This window comes from Polypterus senegalus, chromosome 7, assembly GCF_016835505.1.
Source record: "Polypterus senegalus isolate Bchr_013 chromosome 7, ASM1683550v1, whole genome shotgun sequence".
Classification (NCBI taxonomy): Eukaryota; Metazoa; Chordata; class Cladistia; order Polypteriformes; family Polypteridae; genus Polypterus; species Polypterus senegalus.
Genome location: NC_053160.1, coordinates 31,471,106 through 31,488,899, shown reverse-complemented (window position 1 = coordinate 31,488,899; position 17,794 = coordinate 31,471,106). Strand labels below are relative to the sequence as shown.

At 36.4% G+C, this 17,794-nt stretch overlaps 1 protein-coding gene across 3 annotated transcripts in view; it reads right to left on the bottom strand.

Moving 5' to 3' along the window:
• Positions 1–3,648: 3,648 nt before the first annotated feature.
• Positions 3,649–17,794, bottom strand: part of fam169ab (family with sequence similarity 169 member Ab) — a 124,891-nt gene continuing 110,745 nt past the window's right edge. For all 3 annotated transcript variants that reach the window (XM_039758431.1, XM_039758432.1, XM_039758433.1), the window contains exons 9-13: positions 15,017–15,071; positions 9,773–9,917; positions 8,555–8,681; positions 5,826–6,038; positions 3,649–4,473 (exon numbers count right to left, since the gene is read on the bottom strand). In XM_039758431.1, coding sequence (XP_039614365.1) covers positions 3,886–4,473; positions 5,826–6,038; positions 8,555–8,681; positions 9,773–9,917; positions 15,017–15,071 — 1,128 coding nt within the window. In that variant the 3' untranslated portion in view covers positions 3,649–3,885. The remainder of the gene's footprint in view (positions 4,474–5,825; positions 6,039–8,554; positions 8,682–9,772; positions 9,918–15,016; positions 15,072–17,794) is intronic.

The following is a 17,794-nucleotide window of genomic DNA, read 5'->3' as shown; positions in this document are numbered from 1 at the left end:
TGGAAGAAATGAGAGAAACCAATCCTGGAAGAGCTGAGTCCTGCAGGGCACACTCGCACACACCATACTCGGCCAATATGAGATATAGCAATTAATCTAACACACACTTTTTATGATGTGGACAGTGAAGGTGTAATGTTTTACATTAACATGTTTCACTGTAGGCCAAAGTGTAGACTCTTCAGTCCAAAGGCCATACTCTGAAATTCAGCACAATCAGGAGGAATACGGTATTTACCCAAGACACATTGATATAACAAAAGAAGCACCTTTAACTAACAGTTATAAACTGATTAACCCAAGTGCCATAGGATGTCCACAAATTTTAAACACTGATGCATTCAATGCTGTCTTAGTTCAGCCTGAAACTTGCTTAGGGTAATAGTGCTGGGCTCCCATTGGTACCTTGGCATAAATAAAGGAACCTTCAAATGATCCAGGTTTTCGATTAATTATTTAATGATGAGAAAATCCCTAACAATAGAAAACCACAGTACACACAAACATGAGGCCAATTTTTATAAAGTTCAAACAGGGAATGCCAGGGCAAAGCAGGAAAAAACATTAAAATGGTACCCTTTTCTTTATTATTTCACTTCTGAATTACCTCACTGTACTAACTCTGTGGCATCCTGATCTTCCATTCTTCTTTACATTTTTTTTCCCAAACTACAGGTATCTCATTTTCAATGCAGATTTCATGATGGCACTGTGGTGCTCTAGTGATAGACCTTTCAAAATAAATCTTTCATAGCATATCCGCTGCATCACTGATACTGACAATGGAACTCCCAAGATCCCACATTATTCCGGTTTATGAAATTACACCTGCATCACCACAGGAATGAAATGACCAAAGAAAGAGCTTGGAAAGAACAAACTACAATTGTTTTTGCAACATGTTATAGGTACTGGCCATGATGCATTTAGTGCTTTCATTTTGTGTTACTATCTTAAGTGTCAAACAATAATACCTTTTCATTTGTTCAGCTATTTAACGCTGCTCAAACAGAGATCAATTCCTATCAACATGTTAGTTTTATGTTTACTGTGCAATTTCTCTTTAAATGATTTTACTCACTTGTCTAAACATGTATGTGTTTATATCTATCTCTTTACATATACTCCACTATATAGAGTAGATTTACACATCCCTACTATATACTTTATTAACTTATAAAGTTTATGCATTGATTCACATCTCTTTGTAGTTTTGAAGGTTATATAATTGTAATATTTGTTTATTATGTACACTTCTCTTTTATAGAATCAGTCTCATAAAAATCAGGATCCTTTAACAGAAAATCTCCCTATCAGATTGATGCTTACACATGTTACCACCTGATAATCAAAAGAAGCAATGGCAGTTAATAAAATAACAAAACTGTTTATACATCCCAATTTTATTCCCTACCTTTCTTTCAGCATTCTGTAAAGTGCAGCAGTCAACAACCATTTCCATCTGAAATAATTGCTTATGTCTGTTTAAAACTCAGTACTCTTGACAAGGAGTGTGACTGGTATGCACAGTAAGTAATATATACTGTACAGGTGTGGCTTAACTCAACATTTTTGTGCTTGTTTAAATCTTAGTAAAAATGTAAAGAACGAACTGTGCCAATAAAAATACTTAAGTCCTTCAAAAATTAATTCTTTTTGTACTCAAGTGTGAAAAGAAAGACGAATATACATAAGAAATATTTCAGCTACACAAACAAAGCTGTCTAGTCCTGATCTGGACAGCATGCAATATTTAATTGTCAGGCTGTTCAAATCATTCTGGTTCCATCCCACAGATACTTCATTATTGTGCAGCAAGATTATCACCAGAGACAGAAAATGAGACTGTATATATATGTTTACAGCTGATTTTAAAATGCTTCTCACATATAAAGTCACAAATGGCTTTACCACCCTTACAAAACATAATAATGATATTAATTAGGCAGAGTGGTGGTCTCTGAGGCTAAGGATCTGTGCTGGTATCCCGAAGGTTGCCGGTTCGAATCCCCGTCACTGCCAACAGATATCCTACTCTGCTGGGCCCTTGAGCAAGGCCCTTAACCTGTAATTGCTCCTGGGGCGCTGTACAATGGCTGACCCTCTGCTCTGACCCCAAGGGGTATGCGAAAACTAACAAATTCCTAATATGAGAAATTGTATTAGGCGAAATAAATAACCAAATAAAAAAAAAAAACACACACACTCAAGATGAAAGCCTGCTTAAACTTCAAGGATACATAAAATTACTGTGCGAGGCAAAGGGTTTACAAACTGTAAAACTATCTACCTGCCAATGTTGCCTTATCCATTACTACATTTAAATCAACATTTCAGGCCAACATTTTTGCATAGCATACTCCTATTAGACTTGTTGCTGTGCCGGTTCAAACTGCTTTATGTTCTGTCCATTTATTTTGTGTCAACCAGTGTTTGAAAACGGTGCTCTTTCACAGTGGATTTAGATTTTGATTCAAATGGTTACCATTTATTTGAGGTCAGCTCATTGTTAATTCGACTGCTAGATTAATCAGACCAACTGTTTCATACAGTATCTTGGTGTACAATTTGAAGTTAATCAAAATTTTTACTGTTTTCACATAATTCAGTAATTCAGTACATACAGTCAAAAAATTGTACGCAAATTTTTGCTTCTGTAATGATGAGGTACAAATAAAATGGAGGCCAATAGCTAACCCAGTACTCTTTGCTTCACTGATTACTACACATTTTCACTCTCAAGAAAAAAAATCTGACACCTGAATACATTTTAGTATACTGCAGTCCACGGTACATTTTGTTAATTTTCTAAAACAAGAACTAAGCAATATTGGCATTAAAATTTTCAGCCACCGAGGCCAGTATAGACTAGTGCTACACTAAACATTAACAATGACAAGTACCACCATAAGTAGTTTATACAGCCTCTCCTCCAAGTTATCATGTGATGCTTCACATTAAATTCTCTCTGAGATAAACCTCCTGGCTTTGGAAAGGAACCTGACAATGATGGTTGACAATGAGAGCACCTGTGACTTTATATGCGTTCAGTAAATGCTCATCTGTTAGCTTGCACAGTAGTTGTAAGAGGTAATGAAAATGAGACTTTGGGTTTCCTAAGGAGTATCCGCAGTCCCCAGGCAGTTTTGTTTTTTTCTGCTATCTGCCTTTACCTCACTTTAGTCTACCTTAACCTAACTTTCACCATCAACTTTAAAAACATAAAAGACTACAAAAACTTCAACAGTACAGTAATGACTATGCATAGATATATAGCATACAATATGTGTATGAATATATTGCATGATATTTTGTCTTTTCATTGATATATATTTGTAACTTCATTCACCCTAATGAAGCTGCTTCAAGGGAAGGCTGCTATATAAGAACAAAAAGAACAGAATGTATATATCATGTGCTGTGAAAAAAATATATATATATATTCCTCACTTATTCATCCAATTTACAAAATTCACCAATACTGAGACAGCTTCACCTTGGCTCAAATCTGTTTCCCAATCAGTGCCGCCTGCTCATCTTAACTGTACTGTATATTTGTGAAAAGAAGTGTTTAGGTTCTGCAATTAAAAACATAACATTATCCAAATACAACATATACATTTCCATTATTTAACACCGAATTACAGCTCATTAAAATACCTTGATTTATTAAATACTTCAATTGTCAGATTTACTCAAAATATAAAATGACTTTTTGAAAGGGAATACTTTTTCACATTAAAGTCCCTTTTTAAACATCTAGTTAAAAATCAATTTATTTAAAAAAAGTTATTTTGGAGTTATATAAATGAAATAACAAAAAATATCTCTGGCAAATTTTGCCGTATGTTACTCTTTCTTGTTTCAGCTTCTTATGGATTTTATTTAGGAGGCAATCTTGCCTCTTTTTTTAGCTGGACCTCGGGCCACTTTAGATTTTCTCCTTAAATTTCTACGGTCTACAACAGGAGGCTCAATTTCAGCTTCTTCTGAGCTACTCTCAATAGTTTTTTTCTTTATGGGCAACTCCATTTCCTGAAGGGGTAACTCCTCTTGCTCCTCAGCAGATTCTTCTGGTTGGCTCTTCTCTTCTTCCAGCAATGGCTGAAAAGACACATCTTTTATCTCTACCAACAACAAGGTATTTTGACTGAGGTCCTGAATTAATTCTTGTTCTGTATCACTGGATTGCAAGTCAACTCCAATTAAGCTTGGTTTACTGTTAGGTTTTGTCTCTGTAGAAGGTATATTTTCTGCAGCATCTTCAGGTTCAGATTTATCCATCAAGTTCATAAGCTGTTCCTCAGTGGATTTGCCACAGGGTTCTGATGCAACATCAGCAGAGCTTTGTGGAGGGGCATGTTCAACAGTTCCCTGTATTTCATTTTCAACAACAGTTAATGATTCTTCTCCAAGTGCAACCAGATTGTCAGACTCCTGTATCTCTTCAGTTTCAGCAGTACTTGCAGTACCCTAAAAAATACATATAGTTACTTATTAAAGACACATACAAACTCACTATTTTTTTCAGATTTGTATAATATTTCTACCAAAAAGTGTTCTTAAATATTCCAGTCAGAATATAACAAATTTCTGATGATCACTGCCTTAACATTTTCCTCCAAATAATCCTACTACATCTCTAATTGTAATAGTGGGGAGTGACTTCTGTCTCTCTATATTTGTATAAATATATACATATATAAATATTATATATGTATGTATGTATATATCTCCATCTGTATACATGCACACATTGCTATTTAGATCTACTACCTAGTTTCCCTTCTGTGATCGCTGCCAAAAAGCCTTTATGCACACTGTTCACTACCATTTCCCCAGATTCTACCATTCTACCAAACCCCTCTATTTTCAGTAATTAAATACTCGGTTTTCTGTGTGAGCTTGTTCTGTCTACTTTGTCCCTATCATTTTCCAACTGCCACTAGCTTTTTTCAACTATATTTCATCTACTGCATTCATCTTTTTGAACTCAGAATTAGGAGTTCTGCACAGAACTTGCTTAAGCCCTACCTATCTGATCAATCTTTTCCGTATTCTATGGGACAGCACCCTGTTTTTAAATCAGAAGTCTCTACTTGTGTTGTTAAACAATCAATCTTGAGACCTCTTTGATCTGCATTGATGTTTTTCCTCTAAGTAATTTTAATTTTTCACATTTTCTGTTATGACTTCTATATAGAACTTTTCTTGTTTTACCATTCTTCTTTTACAGGTTTCAAGTCCAGCTCCAACTCCCTTCTGACCAGCTCCTCATAGACTCCTCTTTATTAAGTATTAGAATGACTATGTGGATATATGTGGATCCTCATGTACAAATCTACATAGCCATTTTTGGTCTGTTCTACCCCTCTACTTTACAAAAGATTGGCAGAAAATGCTAGAAATCCAATCTGCTCTCAACATACTGTTGACTAATTTATGAACATGATTAGTGAGAACTACAGCACTAAAACTTCTGCACATTACCAACCCTGTTACATTCTGGTAAATGTTAACTTTATTCTGTTTTACCAAATAAAAGCATTAGCCAAACAAACAATAATAAATAATATAGTGCTTTCTACCTTAAACGGTAACTTCTTTTGAAAAAATAAATGCTTAGTATAAACTTATTAAATGTATGATATTCTCTGATATACAGTTCAGTAGTAGAATCATGAAATATATTGTTAGCATTCCAAGTGTTTAAAAGAAGTGCAAAAAAGCAAATTAATTACTGGCATTTTTCTCAAAAACTAAGCATTTTTAGCACAGAAATACTAATGAGCTATAAACCCCAGAGGAAAACTATAATTGCACACCTTTTCTTCTGCATCATCTTCTAGCAGATCATTAGCAGTCTCTTTGTCAAGGACAACAGCAATATCTGTGAGACTATTATCAGATTGAATATTTGTCTCTGTATGTGATACTTCAATAGCTGATCTCTCAGCCACCAGAGACGTCTGGGTCAAGTCATCTGTCAGTTCACCATTAACTGGTTCCATATCAGAATTTTTAAATACCTCTGGTTCCTAAAATTTGAATAAATAGTACAAAATACATATATTAGAAAAGCAGGTAAAGTGTGTTTTAGATTAGATAAACTTTATTAATCCCAAGGGGAAATTCAGTTGCACACAGCAGCAGAAACATAAAAACAAGGATAAATAATAATGGGCAATCAATCAAACATGATATGCTTTTTTCAAAGCTACTAAAATATTAAAGTCACTCTATCAAGCATAAGTCATGTACCATATATTTTGCTGATCAACAATGAAAATAAGTATACACACATATGTATAAAGCACACATGTATTATGCAACTCTAGTTAAAAGCATTTCAGCACTGGAACGGCATCAAATCATACACGCTAAAAAGCATGCAGAGTTTGCCTGACTCATATACTAAGCTACTGTAATTTAGTTTTACATAGTTCACTGCACTCCATCCAATTAACCACAAAAAAGTATTGAAAGTTTTATGTTCAAGACATTCAAGACATGGTTCTTCCCTGATCCCCCCATTAAAACTGCTTCTCGTCTTCTTTGTGTTCCTTTCAATATTCTTCATTGGTTTCTGGTATTTTTATAACCTTGTTCTGTTAAATTATTATTTGACTAATCATGAAATACCTGTAAATGTTATTCAGTAACACATCAGTTTAAGTACTGCAAAAAGGCATTGTTTACTCTTAAGTAATAAGACTTTAAAAAAGATTTCACTTACACTTTCAAAGCATCAGTCAAGTGTTTATTCATCTCTGCAATGTGACCTACTAACAAAATTTCACTTTGGAGTGGTCTGAGGTGGCTTAACAGAGGACACATTTCTCTTGATATTACATATTTTGTAGAAGACCTGTGAATCCTTCATATTAACAAGTAATTTTATCATCATGTCAATACGCCACTCTGCACAGAGATGAATAGCTGATCTACTGATGTTTTATAAGCGTAATGAAGACGAAAAAAGAAGACTTTGTTAAGGTCTTGTTGCATAAGAGTAAATGAGTAATAGATGCATTTTTGCAATACCTAAACTAAAGTGTTACCTTTTACTCCAGTTAGCTTTTATGCTAATATGTGTAAAATATCACTGATATTCCCTTTATTTTGTGGGTGTCATGTCTCAGCCAGAGCCAATACTCCTTGGCTAGAGATAAATTCATGTTTTATGTCTCTTTTGTTCATTCTTGATTCTTTAAGTTATGTTGATTATGTGCATCATTCTTTATTTTTGGTTTTGTCTATGTGTATAAACTGTCTTTGTTATGTTTCATGTGTTTTGTGGGTGGTTCCCCTAGAAGTGGGGCCACATGTCAATCACCAGCATGAACTGCTTTCTGCCCTGTAAATCTGGAGGGTCATCCACACTTCCTGGCACTTTGTCAAATTTGCTTAGGAGTGGCGAATTCTTGTATTTTTTGTAAGTTCAATCTGCTTTGTCATTTTCTGGATTTTTTCGACTTGCTGCTCTCTGTTTTGAGTTTGCTATTGGAATCTGTATTGAGACTTGTTTGATTTGAATTACCTGCTTGTTATAGGCAATTCCATTTTACGTTTGTGCTCCACAGAGCATTATTGTCACAGATTTCTGTTTTTTGTATTGGGACTTGTTTGCTATGCATTGCCTTTTAGGCAATAACTTTTTCCTCTTGTTTTCTGTTATTTTTTTGAGAATTTTGTTATTTTTGCAATTTTTGTTAATAAATCCTCTTTTAAAAAGATTCTGGTGGGACATTGTCTCTTTATAAGCCAGAGTTTCACAGTATTTCCTCTTGTGTATTTGGAGAGTGACACCATTTTCATAATTTTGGCTCTATACACCACCACAATGGATTTGAAACAAAGCAATCATTATGTGACTTTAGTGTAGACTTTCAGCTTTAATTTAAGGGGTTTACTAAAATTATTGTATGAGCCGTTTTGGAATGACAGCCATTTCTCAGCATATCACTATCCAAATACTTATAGACCTAACTGTAGTTGGGTAATAAAAAAAATGTCAAGACACCAGCTGCAGCTGAGAACCAGAAGTCAAACAATAATTAACCACAAACAAATTCTCAAGAGGCTATCATGTAATTCAAAATACAATGGAATCTATAAAGTAAGCACACACAAAAAGCCTTTTGAAAGTATTGTCAAAGTTGAACATTGTTTGATGTGCAATGTCAGTTTAAACACCGTCATGGTGGTGAACTCAAGCAATGCAATTTCTGGGGGCATGTCCTTGATGAAAGATATTTACTGTACATCTTGATAAGTCACCCAAAAAATGTATTAAACTCAGAAAAAATGTAAAGATTATACATCGTAATAATGGATTCAAAGTTTTTAATTACATAAAAGAAACAATACATTTCCTTACATAAGTCATAATGTCTGTGCTATTAACAAATGCAAACAGTGGCAAATCAAAATAAGGTATGCAGTACGTAATGAATCAGAACTAGATATTAAAACCATTATTTTATTTTGCTAAAGAATAAATCCAAACTAAGAATAAACTCTTACTTTTCTTAGATTACAGCCATTTGCTTACCATGCTTTGATTCTGTTCATGATCATCAACCTGTGATTCCTCGTGTTCAAGTTCACTTTCGTTTATTTGAGGTACATCTTCCAATATGGGGATTTCAGTTGCATCTTCCCTAATATCAACCTCTGACCTTGGTAAAAACACCATTTAGTAGTAGCAATAATTACACTGGTCATTACACTGTTACAAAAATATAATACTTATTATAATACAATGTGCAGTTATACAAAAATAAGTAATGCTATACATTAGCTCTATTTCATTCTAGGAGTCATGTTAGCTACATGTATATAATTAAGTGGAACAAAACACCTATTTAAACAATATTACTAATGAAATACTGACAAGTACAAGCCTCTATTACAATATTGTAAAATTAATTAACTTCCCTTGGGGACAAATATGTACAGTACAGTAAATCACTATTAAGTCTACCAAGAGCATATTATCACACTCAATACTAGAGTTGACTAATCAAATAATCAATCAATTTTGCAATACAAACAAACAAACAATTTTGCAATAACTCCAGGTTAATTTCAATGGATCTAAACATTTTCCGACATCCAACACATTAACTCTCTGAAAAACATGGCACAAAGTTTATCTACTTGTGAATTCGGGAAAAGTGCACAAATATACAACTGAAAACTGTTAGAAGAGCTACAAACACAAAATATGACTGAGATATACCCTGGAAAGGGAAGTCAAATTTGGAGTTATTCTGCAGAAATGGCAGATGTCATATTTTGCACAAACTAAACACTTCTCCTGAATCGAAGAACTTCCTAATAGCTGTAAAGCTTATGCAAAGAAACTCCATGGTTTGGAGATGTTTTATGGTTTTGGGTTCTGGAAGCTTGTTGTCATTCAGTCAACAATACATCCCACTAAGTACCACAGAATACTTGAGTAGAATGCAGGAGTGCCTTTAAGAGGATAACGATTCAAAAACACACAAAACAAAAGTCAAGCTGCTATTTCTCTGCAATGTTCTTGTATTTTGCTCATTTCTATTTGCTCTTAGGTTTGTGTGGTGTGTTTTGGGCTGTCATTTAGTGGAGAAATAAAAAAAATGTACTTTTCAGGGAGCATGTGCACCCTAAAAAACTTGTACCTGCTCTCTAGCAGAATACCAATTGAGTTTTTTTCCTGTCTCTGAGAAAAACAATAGTTTCATTACACTGATTCACAATGTCATTTTTTTTAATTCTTTGTTACCTGTTTATAGCATTTAAAACTGGTGAATGGTGTACAGTTATTTCAGGAATCTCTTCATCCACTTCTGGCACCGGTTCTCTCAGTTTTTTACGCTTATACTGATTGCTCCTTGTACGTCTAGAAACTGGTATGTCCTCAGGTTTGGCTAAAAAGTAAAAAAAAAAAAAAAAAAGTTTATTTAAAATATACAGTATATATATAAAGCAATCTTACAGTATTCACAATATGAAAAGACTGTAAAAAACTGTTGCAGTGGAAAATGGTGGAATAATCACCTATCACTACTCAAACAGCAGGCTCAATAACAAAATTACCATATATAATTTGCTTCATCATACACCTTTGTGTTACTTGAATTTAGATAGATAGAACTTTATTTGTCCCCCAGGGCAATTTGGCTTATTACAGAAGCTCTTTAAATAAATAAATAAATACATAAATAGATAGTTAACTAACTAAATAAATACACACACACTTTGGTCTGAACATACACTGAAATGACTATAAAGCAAGAAAATGCAAAAGAAAGAAATCTTCTGACTTGACAATCCCTGTCACACTGAGGCATTATGCAGGTGCATTGCTGTTGGTGTGAAGAAGCCCCTGTACTGTTTCTTGATACACTTCTGCTGTATAAGTTGGCTGAAAATATTCAGTGTTAGTGTGTCTCAGAGAGGATGTACACAATTGTTCATAATGGCACTCCATTTTGTTTTAGTTCCCTCCTTCACTACCACTCCCAAGGGCCCAGAGCGTGTTCTATAACTGAGCCTGCCTTTTTAAATTAGCCTGTTGATTCGGTGGGCCTTTCTAGGATTCATGTTACCAGCCCAGCACTCTACAGCATAGAAAATTGAACTGGCCATCACAGAGTTATAGAAGATTTCAAGGATAGGCTCATCCACCTGCATATCTCTTAGTTTACCCCTTAAGAGAGATGGCTGGATGGTATTGGAAAAAAACATAATCCACCCCGCAAAAACAACATTTATTTGTATAGCACGTTTTCATACAAATGATGTGGCTCAAAGTGCTTTACAAGATGACAAAAGAAAAAAACATAAAAATTAGGCAATACGAATTAACAAAGAATAAAGTCCGGATTGATGGCCAGGGAGAACAGAAAAAAAAAAAAAAACTCCAGCAGGCAGGAGAAAAAAATCTACAGGGGTTCCAGGGCCATGAAACAGCCCAGCACCCACCTTTGTCCAAGTGAGAATAAACCTCATGGAACAGCCAAATAATTGCATCCTCCACTCCAATATTTGTCCAATAGGCAAACTACAGTGGGACCAGGTGGTCTACAAGAGGACTTGTATAGTCTAGGACCAAGCTTATGTGAGATGCAAGTGCAGGCGCCTGCCTTCTTTTGAACAGGAGCCATGTAGGATATTTACACAGCAGTGGCACTTTCTGAAGCCTTAGAGACAGATTGAACAAGTGACAGAGGACACTACAAAGTTGGTCTACACAGGCTCTAAGAACTCAAAGACTGACTCCATTTGCTACCGCAGCTTTTCCTGTGTGTAGCCTCCTCTGTTGTCTCCTTACTTGGTCTTCAGTTATGGACAGTCCACACTGACGGTTAATTGATGGTTAACACTAAACCTGTCACTTGTCAATGAAGGGAGGATATGAAAGGAGATTTATACAGATTAGTGAAAGTAGAAGGTAAAAGATCAAAATGAGTGCAGATCAAGGTCCCTTTCAGCAGGTGCGTCACTTGCACAAGAACCTCCTTGTCCCACCAGTCAGACACCTAAGGAAGTTGCTGCAGCATATGTACAACTAGCCAGTCCCTTAAGGCACCTCTTTGTGTTTGCTATTTTAAATAGTTGATACCTTTCTGAACTAGTTTACCTATTGAATTCATCTGTAACAGCAAGAAGCACAAAAAGAACCTACTACAGAAGGTGGATTTGTTTTTCAAGCAGATAGTGCTAGTTCTATTAGCTGCTACCTCTATAAAAGAATGAAAAAAATAAATATTATATATATAATGATAAATATGTTAAAATTTAGGACTACTTTAACCTACATTTCAATGAGGAAATATGCTTCTTGCCATCTGCTACAAGAGGTTTGCCAAATACAACTTGGTAAGATTCACCTTCAAGAATAGAAAGTACAGGTAAATGTTCGTTACAACGAACTCCCAGGGACCTAAAAAATATTTTGTTGTAACGAAAATTTAATTGTAATGAGATTCTGTATTTGTTACTATAGTGCTTTCTTTAACTTGCGCCCAAGCATTTGCAATCATTTCAATAGCTTCTTTCGAGTTAATTTTAATCTCTTCCTGCCTACAAGTTATGCGGACGAGAATTTTTCTCAGCATTTCCTTGTCGTAATACACTTTCAGGGTGCGAATAATGCCCAAATCCAATGGCTGAAGCACTGCTGTACAATTGGGTGGGAGGAATTCAACACGAACATTAGTTAAATGTGGAAGCATGTTGCAGGCAGCACAGTTATCAATCAGGAGCTGAATCATCCTTTTTGTTCTTCACATTGTGAGGTTTCTGAACTCTTTTGAGACCCCCCCTCACTCCCCACCCAATGGGAACAACACACTGAAGTGCGTCCCGAAGCGCGATTGCAGCGTCTGTGGAAGACTGTTTGTCCGTTGCTGGGGCAGGGCAAAAACAGGCTCATAGCATTGCAGTGAATTGCCACAGAAGCAAATCATAAAAGATCGGGGTCACACTAGAAGTCTCTTACTTGCACCCCCAAAACACAAGTCTGAGTCTCAGTACTTTAGCAAAACCAGCTTTATTCAGCTTGAAACAGGAACGGCACACTTATTTATTGTAGCGTGATCTGCCACTCTACTATACACAGACGTAGCAGTCAGGCAGGGTCGTGGCCAGATCAGTAATCAAGTAATCCTGTTGCCTGCATTGAGAAACGTTCCTTGCATATCACCCATCGATATCTTTTCTGTTTGCTTTGGTGGGCAGCATAGCTGAGAGACTCAGCACAACTTTGAGCTGGCTGTTGCTCCGGCAACAGATAAACAGTCTTCCACAGATGCAGAGTTTGGACTTCAGGACGCTTTTCAGCATGCTGTCTAGTTGGGGGAGGTCCCAAGAGAGTTTACAAACCTCACATTTTCTTGAATGAGTGCTGCATTAATAGGAATGTTTCTTGAGCATCACTGAACCACATAAAACTGCTAGCTCGACGTCTTCAAATGCAGCAGTTCACATATGTTGACATATGAAAGTTGACAGCGTCGATGGCGAAATTCCAAATTCACCAGCAACGTCTTTTTTCTTTTGGCCGCAGTCAAGAGCTGCAAAAATGTAAAGTTTTTTTTTTTCTAATATGAACAGTTATCGTTTTTTCGTGTCTGCCGTTTCTATAGGAGGGTGACAATGAGTTAAATTCCAATGGATGTTTTTCAAATGTTGATGAGCAATAAGCAAAAGGTATCACTGAAAACTGCAAGAAACAAAAAGTCAAAACAGTACGAGGAAAGTCTGAAGAAACAAAAAAAAAATTACAATGTTTCTGTTTGGGGGATCGTTGTGCACAACTGAGCTGCGGCCATAGAACTAACTGCTCTGTGGATAATTCATTCAGGCATTTCAAGGTCTTTTAGGCACTTTGTTGTAATGAAAGTATCTGCTGAATGTACATCGTACATACTGGCGTCATATGGGGAAATTGTCGGGACCATAAAAATACTTCGTTGTAATGAAAATTTTGTTTTACTTATATATCCTTCTTACACATTATATTTGAAAAAATCGAAATACTTCTATATATTGGGGACATATAAATTTTAAAAACTAGGGGGCTATGCACCCTGCTCCCTTCGATCTCCCACCTACTCACACCCTGGGGCGCACTGTGTGCCAGCCACTTCGTGTCTCTGCTGCTCCTGTTGTGAAAACTGGGGGTTGAATGCACGCTAAGGAGATGCAGTCAGATCAGCTGCTGTCTTGCTGCTGCTGCTGCTGCCTTGCTGTATGTTCTGCTTGTTGCACTGCGTGTCGATCATTTAAAAGCCTGTGCAGCAGCTATCCTTTTGTCTCACTGCCTTGTCTCGCATGGGACATTAAAGTGTCTCTGAGAAAATCACGTATCATCTCCTTTGAAGCCTTTCAAGATTTTTTTTTATAATAGAGAGACAATAAAAATATTTATCTGACTAGCCCAAGCCACCTTAATAAGACAGCAGCAAAAAAAAGCCAGTCAGTCATGTTTGGGATGTTGTGCGCATATATGACTGAATGACTTGACATGCAACATGAGTAACATCCCATTTTTTCATGGACATTTTTAATACTATTAGCTGTTGTTCACTGTTGGTCACCATAGACCCCTATTATATCAAAAAACACGCTATCTCCATTCTGAATAAAAACACGAAAATAAAAAATTTTCTTGACCATCACTACAAACAACATGGAGTAAGAAACATACAAAAATGAAAAACATAATTTTAGGGTTGAATATTCCTTTAAAGAAGAGGTAAGATCCTTCTTTCTCAGAGAGAATAAAACAGATGCAGTATCCTTCAATAATTAACAATGCCATGGTCCAAAGCAATCATAAGAGAAGCATAGCTCAAAACTCCTGAGATAACCATATATCTGATTTGAGGTTTCTAAGTTAAAATGGGCATATCCATAATGATTAAAATCTACACTTTAGCATTTTCTGTTGCAGTTTTTTTTTTTTTTTTAAATGAACAGGCATAATCAGAAAGCTGACCAACTAACAATACAGGCACGAAGGCTCTTAAAAATGAGGCCACCATTATAACTAAAGAAACCTTGAAATTGTATAGTAACTCTTTTAAATATTAAAAAACTGTGGTTACCCATCTCTTGTACACAAAAGGCTACAGATTAAGTAACCTATTTAGCTGTTGACCTTACTTGTGCATTGTACTAATGCAAAAATCAACACAGGCAACTGCACTTCTCGTTATGGTTTATTTCAGTATGCTATAGGTTTCTAATTTTATTTTTTCTTTACTAGTATCTGCAAAGTCTGATGATTTGTTCAAGTTTCCTTTTAAATCCAATGCAGTTTTTCACAGTTAAGTCTTGTATTTTCTGATATCGTTTGGATTCAGCAGCTTACAAATGCTATAATCAATTGCTGGAGAGGGTTAATATATATTCAGGGCACTGCTGAATATACATAAAGTAAAATATTCATATTAACAGTCTGAAATCAAACCTTTTCCCTGTATAATTTATATTTGGCTAAATAATTCTAAACACTTACCCTCCTCATCTGTTTTTTCTAAGTCTTTTTGTTCTTGCTCCATTATTGCCTTTTCCTGAAAATGTAAGACACAGTTAAATAAAATAATGCATAAAAAATAGGGGACATTAGCAGGCAAGTTGCAATTACAAAGAACTTACCAACTTAAAGCTGTTAGTTTACAGCAATAATACTGTAAACAGAACGGACAGCGTGTCAAGTACATTGCAGGGCCCTCTCTGGAACTTACCCTTAATACACACACACACTGACACTAGGATAACTTGGACTCATCAATTAACCCAATATGCACATTTTTGGGAATATAGGAGAGAAGACCAGAGGACACAGGGGAAAACAGGATCTATGATATAGCCATGCTAACATCACTGTGCCACCCTACAGAATATTCAGTGAATGCCAAAAGTCTACTGACTCTTACTGACATTCTAGCTGTTTGATGTAAAAGCTAAAATCAATGCAAATCAAGTTAGACCTTCCAACTTTAGTAGAACCTTTTAACCAAACAACCTTTAAGTAAAGAACTGATCATATTTAGAAAGAATAATAATACTAATAATAAAACCCTCAGAATTAATCCTTATACATCCTGTATGTATGAGGACTTTTGGATAAGTCTGTGTTATCTTTGCAAATGACTTCAACCTGAGTAAAATTACAAGGGAATCTCGTGTCTACAGGCCACTTTGGGCAAGACCATTTTGTACAGGAATGAGTTTCAGACTCTTGACTGAGCTATTTCAAGAAATTGATCTTATTTTTCAAGTTATTCCTTGGAATGAGTATTGAAATGTAAACTTCAGTTTTTGAGAAAATGGCAACAGAATCTGCTCTAAAATATATATTTTACACTCTATACCAGGGGTTCTCAAGTTCACCCCTGGCTATAGATTTTTTGTTCTGTGCTTATGTAGGGACAAAAACCTGAAGACAGTGCTACTTTCCATGGCTGAAATTGAAAACCCCCTATGTATATGGACTAGGGTCCCTATTCTTCACTGAAGAGGACCAGCCCCACATCATCATCATGCCGTGATGATCGATAGAAACAACTTTGTTCTTAGGGCGACAAGCTGTTTTGGCTTTATACTGTACAAGCAAATCAATTAGCTCATTCATGCAAGAGTTTCAGAGCACTCTGTCTGTATCTGTAAGAATATTAACCCATGACATATGACCTATCTTTTGGAATTACTGACAAAAAGGTCTACCTTGGTCTCATCAGACCACAAGGAAGTTCCATGCATCGTTTTTTTTTTTATATATACTGCATATGTAAAGTTCTACCTTATTCCTTTACCTTTCAACAATAAAATCCTATACATCTTTAGGTAGCTCACAGTGAAACGATTACCTCTGCACCTTGCATTGAAAAAAACTTCAAGATTTACTTGGGGCTAATAGGGCTAATCAGAATCACTTCAGCTAATGTCAGGTTATGGAAAATTAGCTTTGTAAATTAGCTTTGTAAATGATCTGGAATTTGATTTGTTAAATCTAAACCCACATACAGTGCATCCGGAAAGTATTCACAGCGCATCACTTTTTCCACATTTTGTTATGTTACAGCCTTATTCCAAAATGGATTAAATTCAATAGTTTTCCTCAGAATTCTACACACAACATACCATAATGACAACATGAAAAAAGTTTGAGGTTTTTGCAAATTTATTAAAAATAAAAAAACTGAGAAAGCACATGTACATAAGCATTCACAGTCTTTGCCATGAAGCTCAAAATTGAGCTCAGGTGCATCCTGTTTTCCCTGATCATCCTTGAGATGCTTCTGCAGCTTAGTTGGAGTCCACCTGTGGTAAATTCAGTGGATTGGACATGATTTGGAAAGGCACACAACTGTCTATATAAGGTCCCACGGTTGACAGTTCATGTCAGAGCACAAACCAAGCATGAAGTCAAAGGAATTATCTGTAGACCTCCGAGACAGGATTGTCTTGTGGCACAAATCTGGGGAAGGTTACAGAAAAATTTCTGCTGCTTTGAAGGTCCCATTAAGCACAGTGGCCTCCAACATCTATAAGTGGAAGAAATTAGAAACCACCAGGACTCTTCCTAGAGCTGGCCGGCCATCTAAACTGAGCGATCGGGGGAGAAGGGCCTTAGTCAGGGAGGTGACCAAGAACCCGATGGTCACTCTAGAGCTCCAGAGGTCCTCTGTGGAGAGAGGAGAACATTCTAGAAGGACAACCATCTCTGCAGCAATCCACCAATCAGGCCTGTATGGTAGAGTGGCCAGACCGAAGCCACTCCTTAGTAAAAGGCACATGGCAGCCCGCGTGGAGTTTGCCAAAAGGCACCTGAAGGACTCTCAGACCATGAGAAACAAAATTCTCTGGTTTAATGAGACAAAGATTGAACTCTTTGGTGTGAATGCCAGGCGTCACGTTTGGAGGAAACCAGGCACCACTCATCACCAGGCCAATACCATCCCTACAGTGAAGCATGGTGGTGGCAACATCATGCTGTGGGGATGTTTTTTAGCGGCAGGAACTGGGAGACTAGTCAGGATAAAGGGAAAGATGACTGCAGCAAGGTACAGAGACATAATGGATGAAAATCTGCTCCAGAGCGCTCTTGACCTCAGACTGGGGCGACGGTTCATCTTTCAGCAGGACAAGCAAGGACCCTAAGCACACAGCCAATATATCAAAGGAGTGGCTTCAGAACAACTCTGTGAATGTCCTTGAGTGGCCCAGTCAGAGCCCAGACTTGAATCCGATTGAACATCTCTGGAGAGATCTTAAAATGGCTGTGCACCGA